At 44.6% G+C, this 17,732-nt stretch overlaps 1 protein-coding gene across 1 annotated transcript in view; it reads right to left on the bottom strand.

Annotated features, from left to right (window-relative positions):
- TG (thyroglobulin) overlaps positions 1-17,732 on the bottom strand; it is a 273,793-nt gene that overhangs the window by 196,480 nt on the left and 59,581 nt on the right. The window contains exons 23-25 of the mRNA XM_033202283.1: positions 12,915-13,031; positions 8,267-8,382; positions 5,109-5,217 (exon numbers count right to left, since the gene is read on the bottom strand). Of these exons, the coding sequence (XP_033058174.1) occupies positions 5,109-5,217; positions 8,267-8,382; positions 12,915-13,031 (342 nt within the window). The remainder of the gene's footprint in view (positions 1-5,108; positions 5,218-8,266; positions 8,383-12,914; positions 13,032-17,732) is intronic.

Here is a 17,732-nt window from a genome sequence, read left to right as displayed (position 1 = left end):
TTCTGTCACACAAATTAGTTTAAACATGTGGTAGGGAAGCTTGGCCACTGTAATGCTGAAGTCACATTGCTTGCACTATCTACAGTTTTCTTAGCATGTCGTTGCCTTTTGCCATCAAACATCATCAAAGGAATGCTGTGTAAACAAATGCAGCTGAAAGCAGCAAACTGCAAGAACTCAGGACTGTACACAATACCCATGATCCCACATTCTTCCTCTTGCCTGAGACTGGCCCCATCCAGGGGCTGTCTTCGAAGTTATAATTGCAGAATTTTCCTTTCCCTTTGTGCAAGCAGCCCTTGTCTCCATAACTTAGCAGCCTCAACCCTTCCTTACACCCTCCCCCATCAAGCTACCTTGCCCTCTTACATTTTCAGAAGCATTTCTTTATTATGAATTCAACACATCTTTTTCAAAACTGTTCTAGCATTTTTAAGTATAATTGTTATTTTTTTTTTCCATTGGTCTACCTAAAAGTGGCATGGTTTGAGTTTCCCATCCCTAACTCTAGTTTTCAAATCAGCCCTGTTAATTTTAGAGCATCATTTTGCAAACATGAGATTTTCCAGGGATAGATATATAGAGCACTATAGCCTAAATGTCTGCCCCATTCTTATGCCCATTTTCCATTTGGGGAAAAGTCTTGACATGCGAACTGTCTGGCTCAGGTTTACACAGCCGGTGGGTGGTGGACAGGACACCAGGGCCTGTGCCCTTCACCACCCTGACCTCCTGTCAGCCTGGCAGATCACCACATCTTATCTGACTCATACACCTGGAGGTCGTAGAGAGGCTTTCAGTGTGAGACCCAAGAGTGCGAGCTTCAGATCAAACAGATCGGAGGACACCCTGCCAAGGAAGGTCCTAATTCCTTGGATCCTCAGCCTCCCAAGCCTCCCATCTGTACAATGAGGATGATAATAACTAATCCTCACGAACATTGAGCAGATGAAAAAACATAGACTGGGGCTGGGCACGGTGGCTCATGCCTGTAATCCCACCACTTTGGGAGGCCGAGGCGGGCAGATCACTTGAGGTCAGGAGTTCAAGGCTAGCTGGGCCAAATGGTGAAATCTCGTCTCTACTAACAATACAAATATTAGCCGGGTGTGATGATGCATGCCTGTAGTCCCAGCTACTCGAGAGGCTGAGGCAGGAGAATCCCTTGAACTTGGGAGGCAGAGGTTGCAGTGAGCTGAGATCCTGCCACTGCACTCCAGTGTGGGCAACAGAGTGAAACTCCGTTTCAAAAAAAACAAAACAAAACAAAAAAATGTAGACTGTATATAAAAGGGCTGAACAGCAACGAGCCTGCCACTTAACTTATGCTCAGCAGGTGTTTTACATATCTCCAAAACGTCAGCATGTTCTCCCGCCAAGCACTGGCTCACTCAGTCCCTTCTGCCTCGAATGCAAATCCACTCTTCACCAAAACCCAGCTTTATTTGAAGGGTCCATCTCTGCATTTGTACAGTTAGAATTCATCTCTCTCTCCCTTGATCTCTCATACATTCCATTTGTGACTGTACTAAAGCCTCTACTTTCTCTCTCTCTGTTGGCCTCCCCTACAGCATGGGATTCTCCAATGTTTGATGCCATAATCATAGCCTTATGAAACTATTTAAATATCAATGTTACTTCATCAAAGTTAATATTGCAGTAGCCACCTTCCAAATGCTCAATAGTCATGAGTAACTAATGGACAGCACAGATCTGCAGACCATTTCCATCACTGCCAAAGGTTCCATTGGACGGTGCTGCTGTGGAGTCCAGGGCCACATCTCAGTTCCCCTTGGTATCTTCCACATAGGGCAGGTAGCAGAGAGGACCACCTACCCTGAGATCTTTGCATGGTGGGCTGCTTTTCTTTTCTTTTTTTTTTTTTTTGAGACAGAGTCTCGCTCTGTTGCCCAGGCTGGAGTGCAGTGGCTCAATCTTGGCTCACTGCAAGCTCTGCCTCCCTGGTTCACACCATTCTCCTGCCTCAGCCTCCCCAGTAGCTAGGACTACAGGCACCCACCACCACGCCCAGCTAATTTTTTGTATGTGTAGTAAAGATGGGGTTTCACCGTGTTAGTCAGGATGGTCTCGATCTCCTGACCTCATGATCTGCCTGCCTCAGCCTCCCAAAGTGCAGGGATTACAGGTGTGAGCCACCGTGCCCGGCCGGTGGGCTGCTTTTCATCCTTCAGATCTCAGTTCCAATGTCCCCTCCTCTGTGATTCCTTCCCTGACCACCCTGAAGCAGCTCATATCCATCTTTACTTCCTCGTCCTGTTTCATTTTCATCCAAGCACTTACTGCCCTCTGAGATGATCTTATTGCTGGATCAATTCCTCTGTCAATCAGTGATTCTGTTTTGCTCACAGATGCATCCATAGTGCCTACAAAAGTGCTTATTGCACCGCCGTGGTAGAGGCCTGGACAATGAAGCAGGCCAGGAAGGCCTTTCAGACTCAGGGGAGGTTCCGCTTTGATGTCACATGTAGTAAGATGGTTCCTTTTCCTAGACCTCATCTGTGAGATGAGGGGTTGGGCTAGACAACCTCTAAAGAACCTTTGGGCACTGACATCCTTTGATTCTGAAAGACCCACGGCTCATCCCCCAAGTTGAAAGCCACAGTCATTAAGTGGGAGTAGACAGCAGAGGGTATTGGGTGACAGATCAAGCTCTGCGGCTCAGGCCCTTTCTTTAGTCCCACCTTCCAGGTTACTGAAGGTCAGGGATGGGAACGGACATGACTAACTACCTACTGCGAACTGACGACGTGGGGGGGTGACTTTCAGAAACTGTGTCCTGTCCTCCTTGGTTGTGACATAGTCCCATTTTACAGAGGAGAAACTGAGTTTTGAGTGAAATAAAGAAGTTGTTCCTGATCAGAGACAGAGACAGAGACAGGAAGAGGGAGGCAGGAGTTGGAAACCAGACCTAACTTACTCCTCCTCCCCCTCCTCCTCCATTCCACCCGGAGCTAGAACGGCTGCCTGGTGCATCTTCTGCTTTAAATCAAAAAGCAACACAAACCAAAAAAAGCAAAACATAGTTCTGCCCTTGATTTAGTTTGGCAACAAGGAATTTTCCCAATTTCCTTTGTAGTTTTCCCCCAAAGTATAAACTTTCAGGAGACAAAAACGAAAAATAAAAATAACAAACACCAGGACTTTCTGTGTGATATTAAAAGACAAAAAACAAAACAAAACAAAACAAACAAACACTTAAACAGAAATACAATACAATTGTATTTTTTCAGATGTCGTAAAAAGGCAAGCTATTACTTTAAAGGACATTTTGGGTAGGGGTTACTATTCTATTTTGATTTTGATTTTTAGAAAATAATCCCTATGTTTTGTTATTTAAAAAGAAAAACAGGATGTTAAAAATAATTGGACTGAAGACTGTGGCAGAAATCCTAGTGACCCTGGTCACTAGATTAGAGAGATCCGAGTGACCCTGGTTACTAGAGAAATCCTAGTGACCCTGGTCATAGATTAGAGAGAGTCGAGCTCTGCCAGACTCCAATCTCCCAGGCAAACTCTTTGTGAAGTAGGGACGAAGGCATTAGGTGAAAGAAGGACCAAAGGGAAAAATACACAAACACTTGTCCCTGCTGTGGGCTCGCAATTGCTACCGAGGTCAGGGCAGCTTTGGGCCTGGGCTGTGGCATTGTCTCCACTTGCTGCTTTTCCTGGCACAAGTCTGAAGCTGCTGGAATCCCCAAGCCATTTGCCCTGAGTTACGAACCTCAGAGAGTGACCCCTGTACTCCCCTTCACCCAACCCCCAAGTCCCAGGTCGAGCCCCCTTTGGCTGTCATCTGGTGCACAGCCACGGCCTCGGGCCCTCAGGAAACTTTTCAGCAGGAATAAAGATGATTACAGAAACGTTCTATACTCACTGAGCTTTCCCCATGAGCCCAGCCCTGTCCTAACAGCTTCACACGTGTCACCTCATTCCAATCTGCCGCTGACCTTGGTCCACCATGACTCCTGTTTTACTAAGGAGGAAACTGAAGCCGAGAACATCAAGGAACAGGCCCAAGACCATGCAGCTCATAGGTGTCAGAGCAGGGGTTCCACACAGGCAGGAGGGCCCCACCGTCGTCCCTCGCTCTGCAGCCCTTAACAGCTATGACGGAGCCACAGGGCACAGGGCAGAGCCTGGCCATGGCCCAGAGGACAAGGCTCAGAGCATGCCTTGCTGACATGTTTCCTCTCCACTCGCTGGAGAGGAGGCAGGAGGTGGGCAGGGTGGGGCAGAACAGAGAGCACAGACCCTGGGATTCCAGGGAAAGAGCTCCTGCCTCTCCCATGTGCCAGCAGCGGCCTAGAGCACTTCCTCATGTGTACATGGGGATTGGGATCCCCTTTGTGCCTTTCTCCAAGAGTTTCCATGAGTGTGAAATGAAAAGATGAATGAGAAAGGAAGCTGTAAACTATACGGTACTACATAGCTTGCTACTCAAAGTGTGGTCCCCGGACCAGCAGCACCGGCACTCTCTAAGAGGTGATTAGAAAGGCTAGATCTCGGCCTGACGCCAATGATTTACTGACTCAGGGTCTGCACCTGACAGGGCCTGGGTTCGCTGGGAGGAAAACATCCTGGGAGGGTATAGATTAAAGTGAGGAGAAGGAGAAGCTCTATGAATCAGGAAGCCTGGGAGGAGTGGCTGCTGGGAGCCCAGCACCCAGGCCCCGGCGAGCGGCTTACTCAGCCTCATGGGTCAGGTGGGCCTTCCGGATGGCACAGGCTGAACTCAGAGGGTTCTGCCATGATCCTTCACTTCGTAGCTATGTGTCCACTCTGCAACTTAGCTCTGCCTGCAGAATGAGGCTCTCAATCCCTGCTAGATTGCAATGGGATCAAATCTGATGGCACAAAGGAGAATAATGTGGAAATCCCTTTGCAGTCACAGGGGAGATCAGTGCCTGCTTGAGGAGCATGCTGTGCTGAATATGCCAAAGAATGGAGCTCAGAGAAGCCAGGCTCCGGGTGTGGAGTGGGGAGGGGGACAGTCTGGCTCTTCCCAACATGCACCTGCTGGAAACCAGCTCCAGACATGATCGTATGAAGCTACTGTGGCCCTGAGCCAACGAGCCCAACCAACCTACCCTTTTTCAAATACACAGCTGGAGAATCTTGACCACGGCTCCTCACTTTCACCTGGCAGCGAAGACTTCCAAAGCTGGTGGCCTTTGAGTTCCCCAGTGCATCTTGTTTCTGGAGATGGAAAGATGCTGCATTATTATCCTGAGATATTTAATAATTCAATCCAACAAACATTCATCCAACCCTAACCATAGCTAGGCACCGGGGCTACAAAGGTAAGTTAGTTTCTCCTGGTCTATTGGAGGAGACAGACATATAAGCAGTAACTTGCAGCCCAGAGTGTTAGCTGCAAAGATATACATAATTAGAGAAGAGGTAATTAGAGAGGAAGGAGCAATTGATTCTATGGAGAAAGAGAAGCTAGAAAAGTTTCCCATAAAAAGTAAATCTGAGTGAGGTTCTGAGATATGAGTAAGAGTTTGCCAGGCCAGGCACGCTGGCTCACGCCTGTAATACCAACACTTTGGGAGGCCAAGGTGGGTGGATCATTTGAGGTCAGGAGTTCGAGACCAGCCTGACCAACATGTTGAAACCCCATCTCTACTAAATTAAAAAAAAAAAATTACCCAGGAGTGGTGGCATCTGCCTGTAATCCTAGCTACTCAGGAGGCTGAGGCGGGAGAACTGCCTGAATCCAGGAGGCAGAGGTTGCAGTGAGGCGAGATTGCACCATTGCATTCTAGTCTGAGCAACAGAGTGAAACTCTGTCTCAAAAAAAAAAAAAAAAAAAAGAGTTTGCCAAATGGAAACAAGACAGGGTTGATTTTAAGCAGAGGAAACAGCAGACACAGAGACCCAGAATTTCATGAGTGTTTTCAGAACTAGGTTCAATAATTCAGTAATTTTTGGACTGTCAGTTACAAAGGGGGAATGATGGGAGAGGAGAGAGAGGCAGGAGCTGGCTATGAAAGACCTTATAGACACTTAGTTTCCATCCAGGGAGTATCTAGAAGAAGGTTCTTAAGCTTGGAGGTGGTGAAGTCAGACTTTCAGAGATCTTGTCATTCTCAGCACTCTCTGATCTCTCTTTCTGACTTACTTCCAGCAGTCTTGCTATGTGGATGAGGTAGGATAAATTGGTGTGTTTTGTTCCCAGTATTTTGCCTTCCCCCTCAAGGGTGCCAAATTTTGAGTTTCCTGTGGGAATTTTTGGAGGACAGGGGCTATAGCAAGGCTATTTGAAGGCAACAACTCTTCTTGCTTTGCAGAAAGCCTGAACTCACTGAAGAGGCAATGGCCTGGGGAGAGGAGGAAGAGCCTTGGAGAGCAAAAAGAAAGAAGAGATTCCTGCAGACCTGCGAAGAGCTCGAGATGAGGTCCTGTGTAGCAAGAGACCTTGCCCTTCTGTGGCCATGCCAGGTGGGACAGGGGACAAAAAGATGCCAGATGGACCTGAGGGGGCTAAACCCAACATGCTGTGGCTCCAGCACTGGTAGAGCCCTCTCCACACCCCAAGCCTGGCCCAGAAGCAGAGGAGCTGGGAGGACTTTGGGCCCTGGCATTGGGAAGTGTGGCCAATCACTGAGGACAAAGCGCCAAGGCCCTCCCACTGCCACCCCACCCCAACACCTTAGGACCAAGAGCCCAGAGCCCTGGAGAGAAGCCTTAATAATGCTTGAGATGGAATTTTCTGCAGACCTGATGGGGGATGATAATATTAACAGCAACAATGATCATACAACAATGGTCAATGAACCTTCTCTTTGTGACCAAACTCTTCTGTGAGCCTTTTCATTTAGGACCTTATTCAATCCTCACAACAATCCAGTGATGTCGGTGCCATTATTATCCCTATAACATATGGGGAATCTGAGGCTCCAAAGCACTAAATAGCAACAAGCAAGTAGCAGGACTGGAGGATTTGAATCCAAGACCTTTCCCTTCCTCTTTCCTGTATCTTGTAGCTACAGAACCTAGCTCAGGAGCCCTAAAATTCAGGGGTCCACCCTCTACACCCTTCTGCAATGTCACTTATGAAGACACTCTCACATGCAAGGACATGGATACAGGGACATGAAATGCACCAGCACTGGTGATGTTGCAAAACTACTATACATCTTCACGTCCTCCACTGAGGGAATGCGAAGTAAATTATATACATCCATGAAATGGATTCATATACTCCAATGAGAAGGATAAGGTTAATTTTCAAGATTCTATATAAAGACGAATATCATGAGAAAATCAAGGTAGAAAAGAATATATATTATAAAATAATAGCATGCAAACAAATAAAAACACCATTATAAATACATAGAAATTTTCTGTAAGAATTCATAAGAAACCAGAGAGTAAAAAGGAGATCTGCACATGTTTATGAATTAGGAAATTAGGAGACAGGAGACTCCTGCTTTTCACTGGAGGAGGACAGGGGCGAATTATCCTAATTTTGATGGTACCACATGAAACTGACAGTACTCTACAAGCTTTGACTCACAGAACAGCAATGTTACGTGGTTCTAATATTTATCCTTTTTCCTTTTTAAACCAAAATTATGGGTTTCTTTGTCTGTTTTGTGATGGAGTCTTCGCTCTGCGGCCCAAGCTGGAGTGCAGTGGCGTGATCTCAGCTCGCTGTAACCTCCACCTCCCGGGTTCAAGCGATTTTCCTGCCTCAGCCTCCCCAGTAGCTGGGATTACAGGTGTCCCCCAGCAAACGCAGCTAACTATTTTCTGTTTTTAGTAGAGACAGGGTTTCTCCATGTTGGCCAGGCTGGTCTCAAACTCCTGACCTTAAGTGATCCACCCACCTCGGCCTCCCAAAGTGCTGGGATTACAGACGTGAGCCACCGTGCCTGGGCAACCACAATTATGTTTTATTTCTACAATGGGAAGGCATGCTGGGGTCTGGACCTCAAGGGCCAGTGGTGTTTAGGGCCCCCTCACACCTGGCCCATGCTGCCTGATGGGGCAGGCAGTTCTCTCCTGACTGATTCGTCAGGAATCCACATGACTCAGGCAGACGCCCTTTACTCCACCTTCATCTTGGTTCTGTCTCTGGCCTATCGCAGCTTCAACTTGCCAAAGTCCCACCGCTTTAAAGAAATGGAGGTAATAGAGGATCAGCTCTCGACAACCTCATTCCGTTGCCTGACCTGCCTGCTACCCATTCCTCAGAGCACGTCTGACCTAGAATGAATGAGGAGCAGAACCACCTCACCTGGTCAGAAGTCATGCAGACAACATTGTCACTTGTCCAAGCATAAAAATCACAGGAAATCTCTGGCTCTGTCATGGAAACGGTGAGGAAGCTGCAGGCCTCATCCTCTGCGCAATCTGAAAGCAGCATGGGACGGTCACTCACCTGGCTGTCCTGGGGGATGCTGAGGACAGACCAGACACATCCCCCTGCCCCTGCCCTACATGCTCAAACCATACACACACACACACACACACACACACGGATACACAAATACACACTCTCCCTCCAAATATACACAAATATACACACACACATGCACACACACCTCCCAACACACAAACACACGCAAATATACACCCAAATATACACACAAAAGCCCCCCCACACAAGCACACACAAAAATACATAAATACACATCCAAATACACACAAGCACACACACGCACCACAGCTCCAAACACACATACAAATATACACCCAAATAAACACATACTTCCAAATAAACACACAAACACACACAAATACACACACAAGCATATACACACTCAAATACATACACATACACCCAAGTACACACACAAATACACTCAAACACATGCACGCAAATACACACAAATATGCATTCAAATGCACACACCTCCAAATACACACACACAGACACAAATAAACACGCAAATACACCCCCCAAATATACCCCTACAAGCACACATATAAACACACATTTATTAAGTACATACCATGAACCTCGTGCAGCGTTAAGTGTTTTCTGTGTATTGAATCATCGATCCCCCATCTTACCGTTAAGGAACTGAAGCACAGCTCCATTCAGGTACTTACTCACCAAGGTCACAAAACTACCAAGTGGCAGAGCTAGGATTTCAATCTAAGTAGCCAGACTTCAGAGCTTGTACAGTTACTAAGCTGTATCTGCCGAAATTAAACCTTTTTTACGTTTTAATTGCTTCTACTCTACGAGGAGCCAAGCCTAGGTATCCATTGAGATCACAACTTTGTTCAAGGCTACGTCCCATTTCCATGAGGAGCAGATAGCAGCCCTGCAGGGGATTGAATGATAGAATAGAATCCCCACTTCCTACAATGAGTGCCCTCTCAGGATGACAGGAGGCCACGCGCTTAATGAGGGCAGGGACCACGGCTGCTTTTTGTGTACACTGTATGATAGGCATGAAGCATTCAACTGTGTAATATTCATGAATAACGATGGCAATTAATGATTTATCAGGGATAGGAGGGTTTGGTAGAAAATGTAAATCAAGGAGAAAAAGTGTATGCTTACGTATTTATCATTACAAATCACTTTGACATATATTATTAATACTGATTTTTGCATTAGGTAAGAGGTAAATTTAGCGATGGGAACACCAAGACTAAGAATCAGCACAGTCTGTGGCTGATGGGGGTAACGCAGTAACTTGAATACCTTCGCAATCCAATTCCTGAGCCCTCCCCAGTGTATCTGCCCAGCTTAAGGGCAAGGGAAAGCCACTGGTGGCTGGGATGGAGACGTCTTCCCTTTCTCTAACAGGACATCTCACAAACTGCAGCTCTATTGAGATGACATCTTGGATGCAAAGGTGGTCTTCTGGGGGTTTTCATCATCTCTTGATTTTCATCTCGCATTGTATGGCTGTAATGTCTTCATGAACTAGGCACTGAGAGGTGGATGATGTCATTTTACCCATAAACTGCTTGGCATATTCAGAAACCCCCCAAAATAATTCTTTAAAAAAATTTTTTTTGAGACAGGGTCTGGCTCTGTTGCTCAGGCTGGAGTGCATTAACGCGATCTTGGCTCACTGCAGCCTCTGCCTCCTGGACTCAAGCCCTCTTCCCACCTCAGCCTCTCAAGTAGCTGGGATTACAGGCAGACATCACCACGCCCAGCTAATTTTTGTATTATTAGTACTATTATTATTATTATTATTATTATTTATTTGTAGAGATGCAGTTTCACCATGCTGCCCAGGCTGGTCTCCATCCACCTGCCTTGGCTTCCCAAAGTGCCGGCATACAAGCATGAGCTACTGCGCCCAGCTCCACAGAAAATAATTCTCACTGGTCCACTGGCTCATAGCTGTAAAGCTCTCCTGTCCCCTTAACCAAACTAACCTAATCTTCACGGCAAGCAGATCCCTACTTCGGGCTCAGGGACAAATTCATTCAAGAAAACAATTAAAGTTCTGGGTCAGTGTTAGAAGGATGAGCACCCTAGAGTCTGTATGGTTGGTTAAGTGCTGAACTAGAACCAGGGTTCCTATCATGGCCCCAATCATAGCTGCCCCTCACGTCCCCAAAAATCCACATTCCTGCCCTATTCCCCATCATGCTGTTTAGTTCTCTAGATGATTTAGTTTTCTTACCTTTCCCCACCAAAAATGATATCCACCCCTTCACTGACTCAGTGGCTTTATTTTCCTACCCTTTAAATGGACCTTTGACCTACCGTAAAACCACCTTGATTTTTCGTTACAGGCTGAATTATGTTTCACACTCAAAATTTGTATCATGTAGTCCTACCCCCAGCACCACAGAATGTGACTGCATTTGGAGTTAGGGTCTTGCAAGAGGTAATTAAGTGCATAATGAGAACATTAGGGTGGGCCCTAAGCCAATAAGACTGGTGTCCTTATGAGAAATAAAGATTAGGATACAGACACATACATAGGGAAGACCAAGCAAAGTCACAAGGAGAAGAGAGTCACCTATAAGCCCAGGAGAGGGGCCTCAGAAGAAACCAACTCTGCCAACACCTTGATCCTGGACTTCCAGCCTCCAGAATTATGAGAAAATTCATTTTGTTGTTTAAATCCCCCAGTCTACGGTATTTTGTCCCAGCAGCCTGAGAAAACTAACACAGTGCTGGATGCCTGGACCTCTACTTAACCTGCAAATACTGCTTGTCTCGGATTGCTCTGCTCTCGTTTGTCTGACAGGATGGCATCTTGCTGGACCTCCTTGATGCAGCTCTCTTTTTCAAACTGTTGTCTGTTTCCTCTCAGCATATTTTAGACACTGAACTCAGTGGCCCAGTTGGCTAAACCATCTCTGGATATGAACAGACGGACATGTTTTCCCTGCTTGCCTCACTCCCTAAGATTCTGCATCCTCTTTTGCTTCCCATTCCTATCCCACCAGTTTGCCCTTTTTTTTTTTTTTTTTTTTTTTCTTTTTATGGAGTTTCACTCTTGTTGCCCAGGCTGGAGTGCAGTGGCGCGATCTCGGCTCACTGCAACTTCTGCCTCCCAGGTTCAAGCAATTCTCCTGCCTCAGCCTCCCAAGTGGCTGGGATTACAGGCACCCACCACCACACCTGGCTAATTTTTTGTATTTTTAGTAGAGACGGGGTTTCACCATGTCGGCCAGGCTGGTCACAAACTCCTGACCTCAGCTGATCCACTCGCCTCAGCCTCCAAAGTGCTGGGATTACAGGTGTGAGCTGCCGCGCCCTGCCTGCCCTTCTAACTTAAGCTGTGTCACAGTGTGTGCACACATGAGCAGGTATATGACAGTCCTTGTTGAGACAAATAACTGCCAAAGCTGTCCCTCAAGTCTGCTGTCCTCATGCTGGTTCCTCACATCTATTCATTTGACCACTTGGTTCTTTCCCTCCATTCCTGTCAATATCTCTCATTCTACAAACATTTTCTTCAGCTTCTACTTCATGGCTTGCACTGTTTGTGAAACAAACTATAGTGTGCTCACCATAACCAAAGCTGATATCTAAAACAGATTCACACTCACAGCGTTAATTACTTAATAACTACATCACACGGGGGTACTGAGGGAGGCAGAATGCAGTGGTTAAAAGGGCCACAATAGACACTGGGGACTACTGGGGGGAATACAGGGAGGAGGACAGGGTTGTAAAACTAACCACTGCGACTATGCTTACTACCTGGGTGATGGACTCAATCGTACCCCAAACCTCAGCAGCATACCACATACCCATATAACAAACCTGCACATGCACCCCCTAAATCTAAAATCAAAGATGAGATTATTTTTTAATATTTTTTATTTCAATAGCTTTTAGGATACAAGTGGCTTTGAGTTACATGGATGAACGGTATAGTGGAGAAGTCTGAGATTTTAGTGCACCCCAAAGATAAAATCATTTAAAACAAAAAAGACTGTAGGCTTTGACGTTGTTACTTTGGGTTTGAATTTAAGCCCTGACCCTTGCTGGCTTTGTGTCATTAAGCAAGTCACTCACACTCTCAAAGCTTTATTTTTCTCTTCTGTAACTCAGGATAGCAATGGCTACTTTATGGATGGCTTTGGGATTGTGAGATAATCCTTGTAAACATACATGCTTAATAAATGGCAGCCTTTATTACCACCTCTCTGGCCCCACTGTTAAAATAGGGAGATATATATCCTGACCCGGACACATAGATCTATGCCAAACTAATTTTGTTCATTTCTACCCCTTAACATGTACCATGTGGATAGCATACAGTAGGTACACTGTCAACTCTGCAATTAAGTTATGAATTGAATATACATTCTGGAAATCATTTATAGTGTTTTTGATAAAGTATGTTTTTAAAATATTTTAATAGTTTGATTTGGTTTGTCTCGACAACTCTCAGCAGAGCTTATTTCCACACCTTCTTCTGAGTGCACATCTCCCCACCACTCCTCACCTGTCAAGCACTGCATCACAGGGAACTCAGAATCAGGAACTTGGGATCTGACAGCCACAGGAGCATTGGCGTCGAAGATCACCTTTGATTCTGGAGCTTTCTCAAACTTCTGCATCACTGAAAATAAAACAGATTTAGTAAATCTGACTCAGAAAGGTATAGAGCATCTGCAGAGAAGCCATAGAGACTATTAGGTCAGGAAGTCACTACCCATTCGTAGCTTTTGGTAACACAAATGTGCCAGGAAAAGCAATTCCTTTGTAAGGTAGCTCCAACATACTGCCGCATAGCTAATACTTAGAGCTACAACTTACCAGCTCTCCCTGCTTCTACTTTGTTGTCACACAAAGTGAGGTGGAAACTTAATGTTAGTCCTTACAACTCTTTTCTTCTCATTAACATTGATAATATAAACTTACATTTCTCTGTCCCTAACCTTCAGTGCTAATTACATCATATAATTATTTTACTGGCACTTTCTTTCTGTAAAACAACTTGAATTCTTTCTGAAATGAGGTAAGTTATTTTTTAAAAGACATGTGCATATGTATTTAGGTAAATCTGAAGACATGTCATGTGGCTTAGGCATTTTTAAGATTGTTTAAGTGATTTATTAGCATCTGTTTTCCTAGCTACCATTAATACACTTGAGTTCCATTTGATAGGAATAACATAGTCACAGCTCATAAAACTAGACAAGTGAGCAGGAAGAAATACAATTTCTCGGGGCGATGAGAGTTGGAACTCATCCTTCACCAAGCAAAAATGAAAGCAAAAAAGAAAGGTAACTCTCAAGGAATGAGATTCATCTTCCAAGCCACAAATTTCCAAGAGCGTCAATATCTTGCAGTCTTACAGGTAACTGTCAAAAAGAAAGACTTATGTACAACTCAAAGGCACATGAGTATCAGTTTTTTTGCAAACATAATTATCAACTTATATACAAGCACTAATTAGGTACATTCATTGCTTTATTTAAAAAGACTCATATCTATATAGTCATTAAAAAGACTTATATCTAGATTGGTTTTCATCAAGTCAATAAATTCAAAGCCATCCAAAGTATTCTTTTCTCAGCTTTCATAATAAGTGCAGGAAAAAAATGTTTATTCCTTTTGGGATTGGGTTGAGAGAAGTAAGCATCAATATAAAAGAAATCACATGCTCGGCCAGGCACCGTGGCTCAGGCCTGTGATCCCAGCCTGCTCTTAAGTCTTCAAAAGTGTTGATAAAGAAAAGAATTCTGATTTTACAAACTGGCCCATACATGTTAATTGCTGAAGTTGCCAATTTCATGTGCTCTATCCACACTCAGCCCTTCCTCTCTCATCTCTTTTTTTATTTTTATACTCCTTAGTAGCTCATTTGTAGAGATGGCAAGCTCCAGTCCAGCAAATGCCATGTTATATTCATCACAGTGTCCCTAAGTCTTGATTGGTACAGACCAGATGCTCAAAATATTCTAGGAGACTAAATAAAATTTGAAAGGTCTTTCAGTTCCTAATTAAATTCTGCCAAAAATACAGTACATTTAGCACTTCAGTTCGAGAACCTGCTGGTTTTCAGAAAAGGGACCCGTGGTGATAGAGATCTTCACATTTCAGAATTCTGTGAAGAAGCTCATGGCCGAGCAGAACAGAAACAATCCATGAACCAATTTGCCAATGAATTATGCCAGTGGAGTCAGTTTGCAGATTTATACATTCTGTTAGTATAATTTCCCATTTATCCAATTATACTTAAAGGCTACTTACAAATGTCTTAAGGAAAGCATAAAAGATTAACATTAAAGCAGAATATATATTAATATTTCATCATATTTTTTGCATAGTTTATTGTGGCTACTTAGGTTCCCATCTCCCTCCAGGGCAAAGACAATATTCTGATAATATTTGAACCCTCACTAGCCAGGAGAGTAACAGAGAGACTACTTTCCTGTATATTGAATGGATAGAGGGAGGCAGGGATGGAGAATACGAGGGAAGGAGGGATAGGCAAATGAATGACTAACAACATCGTCACAACACCAGGAAACCAGGAGGTAACACTATGATGGCACAGTTCCAACGTCATGTATATACCTGGGTTCAGGCACTTGACGTGGTATACGAAATCTTCAGCATAGGTCGACAAAGATCAGAATTAGGAAAATGAACCTAAAGTTAAAGGGAAGATGAACTGGAAATATTTCCAGTGAGCAAGGTGGAAATATTTCTACTAACTCTGCAAGTAAACAAAGGAAACAAAAGATCAAAGGGAGTGCCAGGAAGCTGCAGCAGGAGAGATTTCAGAGAGAGAGGCAGCAGGTAGTCAGGGAGAGGCACCAACTTGGGAGTGAGCCCTCAGCTCAAGTTCTGATGCCACCACCAACTCTGTGTCCTTGGATACCTTGCAACCTCTGAGAGTTTCAGTTTCCTGGCTGTGAGGACTAAATAACATAGCACAGAATGGTATATGGCATATGGTATACAGTAATCACTTAGTAAGTACTAAGCCCCTCTGCCCCCTGCAGAACACCTTGCCTAAGTCTCAGAGTTTGTAAAATTGACCACAGGAATTGAGGTGGTAGAAGAATCTCCTTCCCTGAAGACCTTAGGAAATCGTTTCAAAGCATCCCAGACAACTAGAGCAATTTGTTCATTCTGTCAAAGATTACCTGTGGCCCTGGAATGGAACAAGAAATAAGACACAATTCTAGCACCAAAGGAACATACGGTCTAATGAGGTTAGAGCCCAGAGGCGAGGCTGGTATACTGCAAATGGTGCTTTATCCCAAGAGCAATGAAGAACCACTGAAGAGTTTCAAGGGGCATTGCATAAGCAGAATCTCCTTTTAAATAACAACGCTAGAAGCATCATAGAATAATTGTTGGACTGAAACAAGAAGATGAGTTAGGCGGGTATGGCAGTAGCATGTATGTAACAGCAGAGGCCTGAACAAAGGAAGTGGCAAGAGGATTGAGGGAGGAGCAAATTCCTCTCAGGTAGGTACCTGCTTGGGGAGGTGTAAGTCCCTTACTTAAGACCTAGCCTCAAGGACAAAAGCCTTAAAAATTTTACTCCCAAAGAGAAAGTTCTTCTCAAAGGCAATTCTGAGAAGAGACGTGTTGACATCCCAGTGAGAGCCCAGCTTATTAACATAGAAATCCCCTGGCATATCCAGAAAGGGAAACTTAAGCTCAGAGCTTTGCATAAGAAGCCAAAGATGCTGAAGTTTCATTTGGAGGCTATTCAGAAGCCAGCGCCTCAGGGAAGCATCATTAAAGTTGTCAAAGCTGAGCTGTGACTCCTGAGCAGTTCTGTTGCCACTGATTAAACCATCCTTTCTGCCCTGGACAATGGGCAGAATACACCATGAAATGCCCTACAAACTGCATAAGACAGTCCTCAAGGCCAAGTCATTGACAGAGATGCAAAGAGAGCTCAGAGCACTTAAGACAATAATCCCAGGACTGACAGTGATCACCAGGGAGTTGTTTCCTCTAAGGACACAGTCCCCTTCATTTGTGAAGCATCTGGCTAACTGATCTCTCAAAGCACTTTCCTGCAGTACTTCCCCTGTTTTTTCTGCCCAAGAAGAGGGATGTTGGGAAAAAAATAAGACTTTCATTGGATTTGCAATTTATTCAAGAATACACACACACACACACATACACACACACACACACACACACACACACACCCTTCTTAGGACTTGCTAGCTCTTCACTAGAGAAGGGAAATGATTGCTCTGAGAATTAGAAAATGAAAATTTCTCACTTGGATTTTCATTAATATTTTATCCCGTGAGCTGTACCAGCTTCCCTGGAGGACAGGCTATGCATGCATGTGTGTGTGCATGTGAGGATATGTATATTGAGGAAGCAGGTAAATCTAGGTGGAAACAGATTGGTGGAATGAAGAATACAAAGGTTTGGTAGTTTGACATACAATGATTCAAATTCTAGGTTATTCTATCCTAACTATGGAACCAAGAGAAGTGCTTAGACATTTTTGCCTCAGTTTCCTCAGCTAAAATATTGGCAATAATGTCTACCTTTTAGGACTACCATGGATTCAAATTTGATAAACACATAAAATGCCTGGCACACAGTAAGCCCATGTATGTTAGGCCCTCTCCTTACACAGAAATACTAAGAGACTGGCTTGTTTGGACTTGTCAAGTGTGCAAAGGTCAGCCGCAAGACCTCAAGCAGAGGCAGGTGGCTCCAGGGAAAGGTGGAACAGGAACATAAAGATTGAGAAGATGTCAGGAATAAGGGACCTTGCAGACTGTTTCAGCCTCCCTCCAAGTTTAATTGACAGGGAAACAGGGCAAATACTGTTTCTGAGCCTTAGTCGGAGACATTTATTACCACTGGTAGGTATCCCATTCCTAAAGCGCTCAACACCCTTACAAGGGTGGAAACTGATGTCTCCATTTTATGGATGAAGAAACTGCTGAGGGTGAGTGACTTGCCTAAGACAGCCAGTAAAGGCACCATTGGGATTAAACTACTTTTGATCCCACAGGACATACTTTTCCCTTCTGTTCCTCTGGTCCCCATCACACTATGTATTGTAGAATATTTGATGGTTCACCTGGGACTTTCCCACCCAGTATCTCACTGAGGAACTGTACGTGGCACAAGGTAGAGCTCAATACATATTTGTTGACATTATAGGTTGATGTTGATTCTTAGGAAATAGACTGAAAGTTACTGGGGAGACGAAGGTTTCGAGGGATTGAGCAACCTACTCTAGATCACCTAGCAATTCAGATATGGAACAAGACCTGGCACGCATGTCTTCTACAACAGGAGTTCCCAACCCCTGGAC

This window comes from Trachypithecus francoisi, unplaced genomic scaffold (assembly GCF_009764315.1).
Source record: "Trachypithecus francoisi isolate TF-2019V2 unplaced genomic scaffold, Tfra_2.0 Lachesis_group7, whole genome shotgun sequence".
Classification (NCBI taxonomy): domain Eukaryota; kingdom Metazoa; phylum Chordata; class Mammalia; order Primates; family Cercopithecidae; genus Trachypithecus; species Trachypithecus francoisi.
The sequence above is the reverse complement of the archived record's forward strand: the minus strand, read 5'-3'. Positions and strand labels throughout refer to the sequence as shown.